Source organism: Ptychodera flava, chromosome 12 (assembly GCF_041260155.1).
Source record: "Ptychodera flava strain L36383 chromosome 12, AS_Pfla_20210202, whole genome shotgun sequence".
In the NCBI taxonomy this organism is placed as follows: Eukaryota; Metazoa; Hemichordata; class Enteropneusta; family Ptychoderidae; genus Ptychodera; species Ptychodera flava.
Window position 1 is genome coordinate 31,945,045 of NC_091939.1, and position 13,337 is coordinate 31,958,381.

The following is a 13,337-nucleotide window of genomic DNA, read 5'->3' on the forward strand; positions in this document are numbered from 1 at the left end:
GCCATTCCTAGGGAGTCCCGAAGCCTCGTTTCCAGTACGTTCAAAATGGCGTCGGGTGTTTCTCAAGCAGACGGCAACGTTGTCCACGCCGAGGAAGAGCAGATGGAAGTAGAGGAAGGGGAATCTGATTCAAGTAGTAGCGATGACAGTGGAAGTGACGACGGCGGTAACGAGGAGGCCATAACCGCACTAGAAGGCCAGGTAAGTGCCAGACGACGGCCGAGGTAAACACCTCACACACGAGAAGCCGCTAGCCGCAGCCGTTGTTGTTTACCATTTGCATGTTTGCTGCTGCTGCAGTAATGATGCACGTGGTTGATCATGGCTGAATTCAGAAAGAGGACAAGTATCTGATATAATTAAGTTGTGCTGCTATGATTCGCAACAAAAAAACAATACTATATCCGACTACAGTTCGAAGTTGTTGAAATCAAATTTTGTATTCATTGTCTGCCATCACGCCTCTCATCCGTAGGATTTTCAGGTACGTGCAGCGTGTGATAAGTGATGTTACTATTTGTGTACACTCTGACAGTGGTCCCTTGGATATTTTTCGGGGCAAAACCTTAATCATTGGGCCTTGGCGACACCAATTGTCTCCCTCTTGTCATGTATTTGCTGTAACTAGCAGTGACACAGACAGTTTTCTTTATGGTGGTTCCAGGTGTCTGCAAATCCATTTCAGTATGATTTACACGTACAGCTGATAAAATTGCTGCGGAAGGAAGGAGAACTAGACAGACTACGTCAAGCTAGAGAACGAATGCACCAGCTCTTTCCGATGAACGAAGGTAAAGAAACGTTATGGGTCCTCAATCAGAGATCAGTTCTGTTGCTGGCCGAGCTGTGTGTGCATAAACTGCCATGCCGTCACATGTGTTCGGGCAGTAGTGTTATACATGCATGCAGAGCTATTGCTCGCCATGCTGTGTTGAACTTGATGTGATGACACATGATGTCATGTTAAAGCAAGGTCATTGAAGCGGGAAATATCACATTTTCTTGCAATGTAATAGTTGTAAGTGTCGTCCATGTTTATCTACATATTTCCTGTCAAATGTCAAGAACTTTGAATAAACAATAAAAAAAAATTCTCTGTCAAAGTTTCTGCAAGTACATAATGGGAATTGCCTTCTTTTCTGCCTAAATAGAAATTAAAAAATTTCGATTTAAAAATTCATCGGCATCATTTTACAAGTGATATAGCCACAAACTGATGACGTCAAATCGCAGTACACAAAACACAGACGCCTTGTAATGATGGCACTGTGTATTGTGTACGGCGATTTGACGTCATCAATTTGTGGCTTACCACTTGTAAAATGTTGCCAATTCATTATTTGTCAATCCAAGAAAATATCTGTGCAGTGTCCCTGTAAATCAGTACTATCATTTGCATATTTAAAATCACGGTCCCTCCACAGGAGGGACTGTGTTAAAATGTAACAAATTTATTTTACCCTTGTTTGTGTTGATAGATCTTTGGCTTGAATGGCTGAAAGATGAAATTGGAGTGTCATCAGAAGACAGACGAGAAAACATCATGTCATTGTTTGAAAGAGCAGCAAATGATTACATGTGTAAGTTCCATAACTTTATCTATTCCACGATGGAATACAAGAGTTTGGTCAAACCATGTATGGAAGTTACAGAAAGATAGAAGATAAGTCAATTCACTTTGAATATATTGTGACTTGAGGGATTGTGGTTGGACCAGTTCAATCAAGACAGTGTGGTATATATGTCAGTGGTACATACCCTGTCAAAGAGGTCAGTTCTTTCAGTTCTGAGTTAATGCCTACAATGATACAGCTCTGCACATAAAGTGTAGAACAGCAGGAGGGTACCTTTCTATCTTAAATGCAAAGTTACTTATTCAATTTGAATGTAGTATTGCCGTTAACTTAACCATATATCATGTGCGACTTACAGTCATGGTATCTTCAGCAAGATGGCCTGAAAAGAAATAGCCATAAGATGGAATAAAATTGAGCTATAACTGGGCTATACATTTGCTGTATGACTTTTAATTACATAATGATGTAACATTTACAGTGTGAAACTCTGTTAGTGGTGTTATCACCATCTTCAAAACCTTACACTTTGTTTGGTTTGCCAAATCCTTTTCAGCTGTCCCAATCTGGTTGGAGTATGTCCAGTATTCAATAGGCAGTTTGGGAGATGCAGACGGCATGACTAAGATCAGAAATGTCTATGAGAGAGCCATCACTGCGGTTGGACTTCATCTCACCAAAGGTGCAGCTATCTGGGAAGCATACAGGGAATTTGAAAACGTTATCCTGCAGACAATTCAGGTAATTTGAAACATTTTCAAACTCCAAAGTTTGCAGTATGGCCTGGTAACCTATTAGCTGACAGTCTTTGATTTGACCCCATTGCTTTTAGTGGCAAGGTAGGGACAATTTACAAGGAAGTAGGAATGAAAGCATAAATTCAAACCTTACTTGTCATGTTGATTGTTGTTCTTGATAAACTTCTTTGTTGGAAGCTTCTGTCTTCTTTTAATACAGTAACTGGTGGATGTATTGCTATCCTACATTTGAATCTCTACAATGACTTTCATCACGCTCTTACTGAAATAGTTTTGGTTAAAGGGACAAAGTGGCCCATTTTTCATGAATTTTGTTTGGTACGAGATACTACTTATATTGTGTGACATGTTGAAAGATTCTGAATGAATGGGTGACCATGCATATATTCAACCTTGGCTTTAGACAAATAAAATGAAACCAGTGAGAAAATGAATTGATGGTCATGACCATTAATTCATTTGGCGATGGTTTCATGTATCATGTCTAAAACCGGGGTCGAATGGTTACCCCTTCAGTCAGTATCTTTCAACATGTCAAACAATATAAGTATAGTATCTCGTACCAAACAAAATTCATGAAAAATGGGCGACTTTGTCCCTTTTAGAAAAACATTCTTCAACTGCACTTTTGTAATTCTCCATTACTTTTAATAAATTCTTTCATGTGGTATTCTGTATGATATTTGATGTATTTCAGCCAAGTTTGGGAGCCACTGTAACACCAGAAAAACAGGAAGAGATATCTTTGCAGACAGAAAAAATTACGAGTTTATTTAAAAGACAGCTATCAGTGCCATTGATTGGTAAGTGTCAGTTGATATTAAAGTACCTCCTGGTACATTTTAGCAGAATCCTTTCACACTGGTAATGTTCATATACAGAGACTTTAAATGTTGACATTCATTCATGGAATCAGACAGGTCAGAATTTGAACAATTGAATTGTTAAATGTTCATGTGGTGAACTAGGTCAGGTGTATAGCAAGCAAATTTTTAAGAAATTACATGATGGTAGGACTGATATATGAAGTAAAAAATGTTGGTATTGTTAAGTCTGTGGTGACATTCATGGATGTTTTTCACATTGCACTTGTACTCAGTCTGGTTAGGACTTGATTTTACTGGTCAGCTGTATCACAGATGTCTGTACATAACATTCTACAAATTAAAATGACAGTTGATTTTACCAAGAAGACACGCAGAGTTGTATTGTTTTTAGTCCCCACGGACACCGTCCGGGGGGACTTATAGGTTTGGTCATGTCCGTGCGTGCGTCCGTGCGTGCGTGCGTGCGTCCGTGCGTGCGTGCGTCCGTCCGTTCACGCAGATATCTCAGAGATGCCTGGAGCGATTTCATTCAAACTTGGTACAAGGATTACTCCTTATGTCATACAGATGCACGTCGATTTGTTTTGTGATACGATCCAATATGGCCGCCAGGCGGCCATTTTATTACGATTTTTTCATGTACAGAGCCATAACTCAGGCATGTTCCAACTGATTTTATTCAAAGTTGGTACAAGGACATTGACCAATGTCATACAGATGCACGTCAATTTGTTTTGTGATACGATCCAATATGGCTGCCAGGCGGCCATTTTATTACGATTTTCCACGTACAGAGCCATTACTCAGGCATGTTTCGACCGATTTTATTCAGAGTTGGTACAAGGTTATTGACCAATGTCATTGATATGCACATCAATTTGTTTTATGATACGATCCAATATGGCCGCCAGGCGGCCATTTTATTACGATTTTTTCATGAACAGAGCAATTACTCAGGCATGTTTCGACCGATTTTATTCAGAGTTGGTACAAGGACATTGACCAATGTCATAGATATGCACGTCAATTTGTTTCATGATACGATCCAATATGGCTGCCAGGCGGCCATTTTATTACGATTTTTTCATGTACAGAGCCATTACTCAGGCATGTTTCAACCGATTTTATTCAGAGTTGGTACAAGGACATTGACCAATGTCATAGATATGCACGTCAATTTGTTTCATGATACGATCCAATATGGCCGCCAGGCGGCCATTTTATTACGATTTTTTCATGTACAGAGCCATAACTCAGGCACGTTTCAACCGATTTTATTCAAAGTTGGTACAAGCTTATTGACAAATGTCATAGCTGTGCACGACAATTTGTTTTGTGATACGATCCAATATGGCCGCTGTGCGGCCATTTTATTACGATTTTTTCATATACAGAGCCATAACTCAGGCATATCTCAACCGATTTATTCAAAATTGGTACAAGGACATTGACCTATGTCATACATATGCACGTTAATCTGTTTTGTGATACGATCCAATATGGCCGCCAGGCGGCCATTTTATTACGATTTTTTCATGTACAGAGCCATTTCTCAGGCATATCCGCATGTTTCAACCAATTTTATTCAAAGTTGGTACAAGGACATCGACCAATGTCATAGCTATGCACATCAATTTGTTTTGTGATGCGATCCAATATGGCCACTGTGCGACCATTTTGTTACGATTTTTTTCATGTCCTGAACCATAACTCAGACATGTATCAAGCGAATTCATTCAAAAGTATTTTTATCACAGACCTAATGAAGAGGACTCTATCCTCTTTGAGGACCTGTAATCAAAATACCCATTAACAAGTGGGGACTGTGTCATCAACGATGACTTGTTGTAACTACCATAGTCACAATGGGCATTGGGTTAAAATTAGTAGATTAAGAATAGACATTGCTTTTCATCTGTGTTTTCCCAATGCCTTCATGCATACATGTAGTCATCAAGGAAAATGTCAAGGATACCAGATTAAACTTTTCTAACAGTCAGTGTACTTCATACTCATAATAGGTTGAACCTAATCACAGCAAATTTACACTTAGACTGGCCTTGCTATTGACTGTGTTGTCAGTAGGTATTATGAATTGCCTTTGAGTTACGTAGCCTTTTATACATTGCCTGGAGGTGGGGGTTAAAGAGTATCTTTCACCCTATGATCACCATCTTTTTTTTCCGCAGACATGGAGAACACATTCCAGGAGTTTGAGCAATGGCTTTCTGACCCTGTACCTGATCACATCAGTCAAGCTTACAAGAAAGCCTTGGCAAAATTAGAGAAAAGAAAACCATATGAAGATGACTTGGTAAGTCTGTCTGTCTCTCTTCTGTGCTAGCAGACAATAGGCGTGCAGTCTCTCTTTCTTTTCATCAAGATCCAATTAAGATAGTATGATAGATATATTAGAAAACACACAATTAGCATTTGTCAGCTCTGATAGACTAAAATATGTCAATCCAATGACCACATGCTGTGATGGGTATATCATGGCATTTTTGACCAGTTCACAACATAAAAGGCACTTGCTGTCGCTTGTGAGATAGTCAAAACTGAGTTGTATACCTGTTGCTGTGGTAGTTTATTGCTATTATATCATAACAGTATTGTATTGAAATTCTGGCATGAACCATCAAAAAAACATTTTCTATAGCTTAGAGCATGCTTGTGTTCCAACCGTACTCTTTTCCGAATATAGCACAGTTATTTTTGTATCTTGACCAATCAGATCACTGTATTTGCGCCATCAATATGCGCTTGTATGATATAATTGTATAGCAATGTTTTATGCCATATGCTATGCATTTTATTTGCACACTGAATACTTTGCATTTCAACGTAATTTGTTCAAGAGAATTCAAAAACATACAAGTTTTGTAAATTAGTAATAATGGAAATGTTATGCAAAGCTACACGTGTTGTCTCTCTCTACCTATACAAGCAAAGACGGCATTAAAGTCGCTGTTCACTTCTATGTTTATGTTATCCACAGTTGGTAGCAGCTCCTCCAAGATATCAAGAGTACCAGTCTTACATTGAATATGAGAAGTCAGAAGGAGATCCAACACGAATTCAGTGCATCTATGAAAGAGCATTGCAAGAAAACTGCCTTGTTACAGATCTATGGAAACAATATTCAAAATACATTGTGAGTTTTGTTACAGCTTGTGTAATTGGTCAATAAGGGGCAACAAGCTACATTTTACTTTTCTTAATCCATTCAGGTTATCTCCTACTATTCATTGTACTGTATCTAACAAAACTGCTGCAATGCTGTTGACAATAGAATACAACGAACATCGGTATTGTCAACTGAATTTGATAAAATTATGACCTTGCGATTTTCCAATTCATAGTCTGGGTTAAAGTTTTTTGTTTGTCAAAAGACATTGATTTAAAAGTGATAGATTATCATCCATATCATTGTCACACCAATATTTAGAAAATGTTCAGGAAAATTTCCAAAACATCAGGCAAATTAACAATGAGGTAAAATGAACCAATCAGATTGCAGTGGCTGTTACAACGTGTAAGTATAAAAAGGAGACACTATTATTACAATATTTTGTAGTTTTTAGAGATAACTTGAAATTTTTCCATGCTATGCAAAGCTATGCAATATTACATTTCTCTGCCTTGACTTTGATTCTGTTCTCTTTGTGATTGGCATTCATCTTTACTGCTCCACAGGACGGTCAGCTGAAAATTTCTAGAGTTTCTCTCAAAGTCCATGAGAGAGCTGTCAGAAACTGTCCATGGAATGTCGGACTGTGGCAAGACTATCTGCTGGCTCTGGAAAGATATGAACAGCCACATGAACAAATCAAAGGTACAGATTTTATGCACTGAAATTTCCAGCAACATATAAACTACCCGGTTCACATAAATAGCCGTCTGTCGAGCATAGTATGTGTAAAAGAATGTGCTAAGATGAATGCAATCTGATAAACTCTTTTGACGTTCAAGTCAATACAGAAACTTCAGAAGTGTCTTTTCTTATTGAAACTGTCATTAAGATGTATAATTTATTTCACTTTTCAGTCCTCTTAAGTAGCTGACTATAAATAGAATTGTCAAGTGGTTGAGCACTGATTGAATACAAAGACAACTTGCCAATGTGTGATGTATGAGTGTCAGTCAAGAAAGAAGATATTTACATTTTGAGATTTTCCAGATTATTGGACAGCAGCAATCCCTATCTGTGATATATAGTTATTTTCATATTCAGTATATCAATCAAATATTGACATTGTCTTCAGTATTTTCTTGACAACTATACAGTACATTTCTCTATTTCCTCTCCACAGAGGTGTTTGAGAAAGCCATGAATTCAGGGCTGTCACAGGGCACAGAGTACTTCCAACTTTGGCAATCTTACATTGATTACTTGAGACGCAGAATTGATTGGAAGTCAGGTTAGTGTTTATCTGTACAGTATCATCATGTGTTGATATATCGCATAAAGATATCGACTGACATCCAAAGATTTCTTATGTTGAAAGTACCCAAAATCCAAACATTTCATTTCATTGGAGAAAACGGAATTTCATTTTGAGTGCACTGAAATGCACTGGAGAAATTAAAAAGTTTTAATGAGAATTTTAATCTCAATGAGACTCAATTGTGAAGTCATTTCCTTCAAGTGCTCTGTCATGTGATCATGGTGAAGTTGAGGAAAAGATTTCCTTTGAAATTCTTTTAATGAATTGATATTTCTTTTTTCCTCAGATCATGAAGAAGAGTTGGATGAGTTCAGAAAGACAATGAGACGAGCTATTGACTATCTTGCTGAGTGTAAGTTGTCAGTATAATGATGATAATATAAAAGAAGGGTTTTTGGATGATATGTCCAGTGTGATATGAGGATACCAATATTTGTCTCTCTGTCAGGACTGAAATTTCATGAACATCTACAATGGTTCATATAGTTGGTTATTTAAAACTGCATAGTTATGAAATGGCTCTGCCATTTACCATTACATGTAGTTGTATTTCAGGAAGTAGAATTGTGGAACTTAAGATTTCACAGACTCAAACTAACTGCCAACTTCTGTGCATAATTTTGTTTCAGATTTTGGTTCAGAAGCAGATCCCACCTGTAGTTTACAGCAGTACTGGGCAAGAATTGAGGTAAGTACATAATAATCCTTACTCACAACCTATCTCAGCTAGTCTCGGTGTAAAGGCAGCTGTACACACAGCAATCTCAGACTGGTTTGTTTCATATTTTACTCCAGGATGTGGAGCTGTCTTCTGATAATACTTTTTACCATGCCATCACTAATATGTTGCTAATCTTCACACTGGTACTAAACATTGAATGAAGATAAAAGAATAGTTACAAACAGATGATCAGGTGTTTTTCAAACTCATTGCAATTTTTTTTTCATTTTAATGTATACAGGCTGGGCACTGTGACAACAAGCAACTGGCCAGGGAATTATGGGAAGAGATCATGTCAGGTCATGCCAAAGAAGCCCAGATGTGGTTAGAAAATTACAACTTTGAAAGGTTTGCAAGTTTAGTCAGTATGATTTGTGCAATTTTGAAATAGCGTAACCATCTCATAACCATAATACTCATTGTCTAAAGTCAAGTTCAGTTTTCATCCACAAATTTTTTCTCTGTTACATTCGTTACTAATGGTAAATTTGAAACCACCTTACTTCTGACTTCAATCCTACCACACATTTGATCCAATCCTACTGTTTATAATTGTTAATCACTATCCAGCTAAAACTTGGTGTCAAAGTTGGTAGCAGACCTTGAGTGAGTTTAAACAGTTGTCACAAATTTCATGTTATCTTTTCTCTTTGCTGCAGGCTTTTCTAAATTTGAAATCTAAATAATAAATGAGACTCTGTGTGCCTGTTTGAAAGAAAGGAGCTGTAACACTCAGAATTGTAGTCTTTCTGAAACAAGTCTAGTGATGAAGCAATATGACAATGTATACAGACATATGCAGGGAATACAAGTGACATTCAGAAACAATAAATCAGTTACATTACCTTTCCATACAACCACTGCTGGAGCCATCATTTTGCACTCGTCATACAGGGAAGATAACATTTTCTTTAACAAGACCAGTAGATGTAGATACAAGATGTAGGTACATGTAACAGTGAACTACAAGTTGCCTAATGTGGAAATAATTTCAAGCATAGCTAGATTTTCTGTTTTATACTTAATAAACCAGACTAGCCTAGCTTAAAAATTAATCAATATTGTATACCATATTGGTAGTTTTGGAAGACATTACAGAAAGCGTATAGTTATGTTCTTAATGTCCACTAGTATTGACAGACAAATTATGTTGCGTTCTGTCTTTGAAATGTTCCCTCAGGGCCTTTGGTGACATCAAACACAGTAGAAAAGTACTAATCAAAGCAGTACAGTCGAGCAGTGACTGGCCGGAGTCAGTCTGTGAAGCATTGCTCACCTTGGAGAGAGAGGAAGGGACCTTGGAGCAGTATGAAGCAGCAGTCAGCAGAGTGGAATCACAGATGAACAGAGTCAATGAGAGAAGGGTGAAGGTTTGTAGTTTTCAGATGGTGTTAGCATCCTGTAGACATCGTGTACCCACAGCTTATGTGTGTCAGGGGAAGACTATTTGTGTCGTCTAATCCTATAGTGTAGATGTCCAGTTCTGAAAACTATGACACATTGAACAGTCCTTTCATGTTCTCTCATCCTATCGATATCCTGCATCCCGTAGATATCCTATTCCAACCTCTATTCCAGTATTTCCATTTGCCTTTTCTGACAGTGACATGTCCCATTGACACTGATGTATGTTGAGAAGTTTGTAAAAGTTTCACCATCGGTTTGGAAAAAATGACCTCTGATATATGATATGTATTGACATATTCTCTGTGAAAAGGTATCTTTTTCAATCTTGTCAGACTTTGTCAAGTGAAATCTTTGTAGTTGTTGAATTTTAAATATTCATCATGTACCTAACCTTCATCTTGGGTAAAAAGGTTTGAGAAAGTCTTACAGCTGCTTTTTAAGCCATGCAAATCATTGTGTTTGTTGCCTGTAACAACTGCCATTGATACCCAAGGTGCTGCTCTGTTGGTATTTTACATGATGAAATCTTTTGAAAGCGGGGAAAAACATATTTGTTTTCTTTACTGTTCAACGCCAAAACAGGCAGCGGAAAAGGAAGCTGAATTCTCAAAACAGAAACAAGAGAAAGCAGAGCAGAGAAAACAAGTCAAGGCGGAAAAGAAGGCATTTAAGAAAGAAGAAATAAAACCAGTAAAAAGAAAAGTAAGTGTTTAAGTGATATTAGAACTGAAGTGTAGGATGTGCAAGCTGAGGTTCTTTGGCCCATATTTTCTGATTTACTAGCCTGACATGTTTTACAGAAATGTATCATGATTTTCTTGTGTTTGATAAAAAATTTGTCTGATCTGTTCATGTGGATCTGTCAGGTTGGTATCTAATGGATACGTCATCATAGATAACCTCTCATTTGTAAATGTACTAGTAAACGTCAATTACATAATCATTACCTCTTTTGGTTTATAACAAGCCCATTCTCAGTACCTTAAATATGATTTGTCACTTAAGTGAGTCATAAAAGTCCAAGGTGGTTGCCTATATTTTCAATCTGGTGGAATTCCACAGGTAAAAAAACATACGGTAACATAGGTTATACAGGAATTTTATACCAGAAATTCCTAAAAAGTTGAAAAGATGCATAAGTTCAACTAGCTTCATGAACAGACGGAACTCATTGCCACAACAGCAATTGTATTTGTGGTTGAAGTATTTATTTATAAGATCACTATCTGAAATTCTTGCTGTGCTGAGAAGTCAAGTTTTTACCCATAATGCATTCAATATCATGTAGTTTGCCCCCCTAGCACATGACAAAAACTATTTAAGGTAACGAGAATTCTTGTTGCCGCAACTGATTACATAGAGAGAAGCGTCCCTAGTTCAAAGAGCCTATCTGTATGACATCACAGGCATTGTATAGTTTAAGTAGTTACATGTAATCCTTTGCATACAGTAGTTTCAATATGACTACAGTAGTTTCAATATGACTTTGTACAGGAATCCAGTTTTCTCTGTTGTTACCAAGACAAGTTTCTCCACAAAAGCTCTCAGCTGACAACTAAAAAATAAGCTCTAGCTCAACAGGCTCTAATTGTACTTCAGGAAATTTTTCATAATGAGCTATTGATGAGAAAATTGATCATATCCATTATTTTGACAGGTTGAAGATCTTGATACGAGTACAAAGGAAAGACATGACCCACAGAAAGACAAAGATGGGTTTAAAGTACCAACGTTACCTCCAGGCATGCCAACCAAAGCAGTGGCTGATGAACCACCGGAGAAGAAACAGAAAGTTGAAACAACAGAGCTTAAACCAGGGCAGGTGTTACATGACCCAAGCAAAGATGACAGAACTGTTTTTGTCAAGAATTTGTCATATGAACTGACTGAAGACAGGATCAGAGAAATATTTACTAAGGTGAGATGTTTAGGGTTTGAAAGTCACCAGTTTTTATAAGAAAAAAAGACTAACATATGTAGATAGAATAAATAGAACTCTTCATAAGAATAGGCATATTTTTCTCAGAGAAGATACTTTTAAGACACATGTATGGAGTGCAAGTGTGCTAACTTACTGGCTCTCAGCCTTTTGGCCAAACCTGCTTCCAAAATCTCTCAATTAATATATTATCAAGCTCATTCAGCTGTATGTTTTTTTGAGGCTTGCCTGTTGTTCTGCACTTGTACAGTGTATTTCACTGGAAAACGTGACACATCTTGAGGGCCTAGTAATAACCCAGGCTAGGGTCATTTGTAAAATGATATGTATGTGATCAATTTCTCATGATATTTTCATTCGCCTTTGAGTTAACATGTACACGGCAGTGTTTCTAATTTTAAAGTCAAGCAATGAAAATTGATTTATAGCTAACAGTGTTTTTTGAGAAGCACCATGAATCATTGTAAAACATGTATTAAATTATACCAAAACCAGTGTTAAGCTTCTCCATTATGTATTTGATGGCATACACATACATGTGTTACAAAAATAATCAATGTTGCATTTCCATTTACGTTGTCATCTGTTTACCTTGTTTGCTGCAGTGTGGTGACATCGTGGAAATAAGAATGGTGAGCAATTTCAAGAACAAGTTCAAAGGATATTGCTACATTGAATTCAACGATGAGGTATGTATTCCTGCGTATACATGTACATATTCAATTTTTATGGTAGAAACTCTTCCTTCCAAAATTGATGTTTGTTTGTTGCAAAATAGCAGGAGAGTTTATTAGAAAATGTGAGTCAAATAAATCAGTAACATGAGTGAGTTGACCAATCATGATGCATTATGCAACATTATGATCTGAATGCTGATTTCATGTTTATCTTGCTGATCAGTTTTCAGTGAAGAAAGCCCTTGAGCTTGACAGGCAACCTGTGGATGGCAGACCGATGTATGTGGACCCGTCTGTTGATAAAAGTAAAGTTTCATCCTCACAGCAGTTCAAGGTAGGCAGTTGTTTGGAAAATGTACAAGGAGTGGGAAATTATATTTTTAGCTCATATTTGGTTTTATATATAAATACCAAAAAGAGCTTATATGATGAGTCTAAGTGTCTGTATATTTGTGGGTATGTGCGGATGTATGTCCGTCACACACAAAGGCTCCCATACCGCCAAAGCTACTGTCTTAGTATTTGGTGTACAGGTAGATGTAGGGGTTGAGATGTGAATTTGTTCAAATGAACACATCAGTGTCAAAAATGTGCAAATGAGGTAAGAAAAAGCGAAATTCTGAAACAGGCTTGAAACAATCTTACTCCACTGACTTGAGTCATTTCCTGTCATTGTTTATGAACTGTTACATATTAACAGACCTGCTCAAACCATAGACAGTAGAGGGGAGGAAGACCGTCAGTAGAGGGGAGGAAGACCGTCTATGGTCAAACTAAGGGGGCTAGCTGCCTTTCTGCTATGCATATCATGTTGCTAAAGTTGACCTTCAGTACCTAAAGTTTCAGACCTTAATTACTTTTGTCATTCTTGTTTTTCTGGTTTAAATATTTCTTGTTGTTTTTCTGGTTGTACTGTGCAGAAATCATTGTCATAACATCAACGTAGAATTTTCCTGCACTGAACAGATAAACAACATTTATTGTTG

General features: G+C 37.3%; 1 protein-coding gene across 1 annotated transcript in view; it reads left to right on the forward strand.

Moving 5' to 3' along the window:
* The window catches only part of LOC139145634 (squamous cell carcinoma antigen recognized by T-cells 3-like), a 23,286-nt gene continuing 9,949 nt past the window's right edge, over positions 1-13,337 (forward strand). Inside the window, exons 1-17 of the mRNA XM_070716907.1 lie at positions 1-201; positions 665-791; positions 1,479-1,580; positions 2,131-2,315; positions 3,030-3,135; positions 5,349-5,473; positions 6,158-6,313; positions 6,856-6,994; positions 7,473-7,580; positions 7,894-7,959; positions 8,237-8,295; positions 8,570-8,676; positions 9,509-9,698; positions 10,318-10,437; positions 11,393-11,653; positions 12,280-12,363; positions 12,575-12,685. Of these exons, the coding sequence (XP_070573008.1) occupies positions 46-201; positions 665-791; positions 1,479-1,580; positions 2,131-2,315; positions 3,030-3,135; positions 5,349-5,473; positions 6,158-6,313; positions 6,856-6,994; positions 7,473-7,580; positions 7,894-7,959; positions 8,237-8,295; positions 8,570-8,676; positions 9,509-9,698; positions 10,318-10,437; positions 11,393-11,653; positions 12,280-12,363; positions 12,575-12,685 (2,202 nt within the window). The 5' untranslated portion in view covers positions 1-45. The remainder of the gene's footprint in view (positions 202-664; positions 792-1,478; positions 1,581-2,130; positions 2,316-3,029; positions 3,136-5,348; positions 5,474-6,157; positions 6,314-6,855; positions 6,995-7,472; positions 7,581-7,893; positions 7,960-8,236; positions 8,296-8,569; positions 8,677-9,508; positions 9,699-10,317; positions 10,438-11,392; positions 11,654-12,279; positions 12,364-12,574; positions 12,686-13,337) is intronic.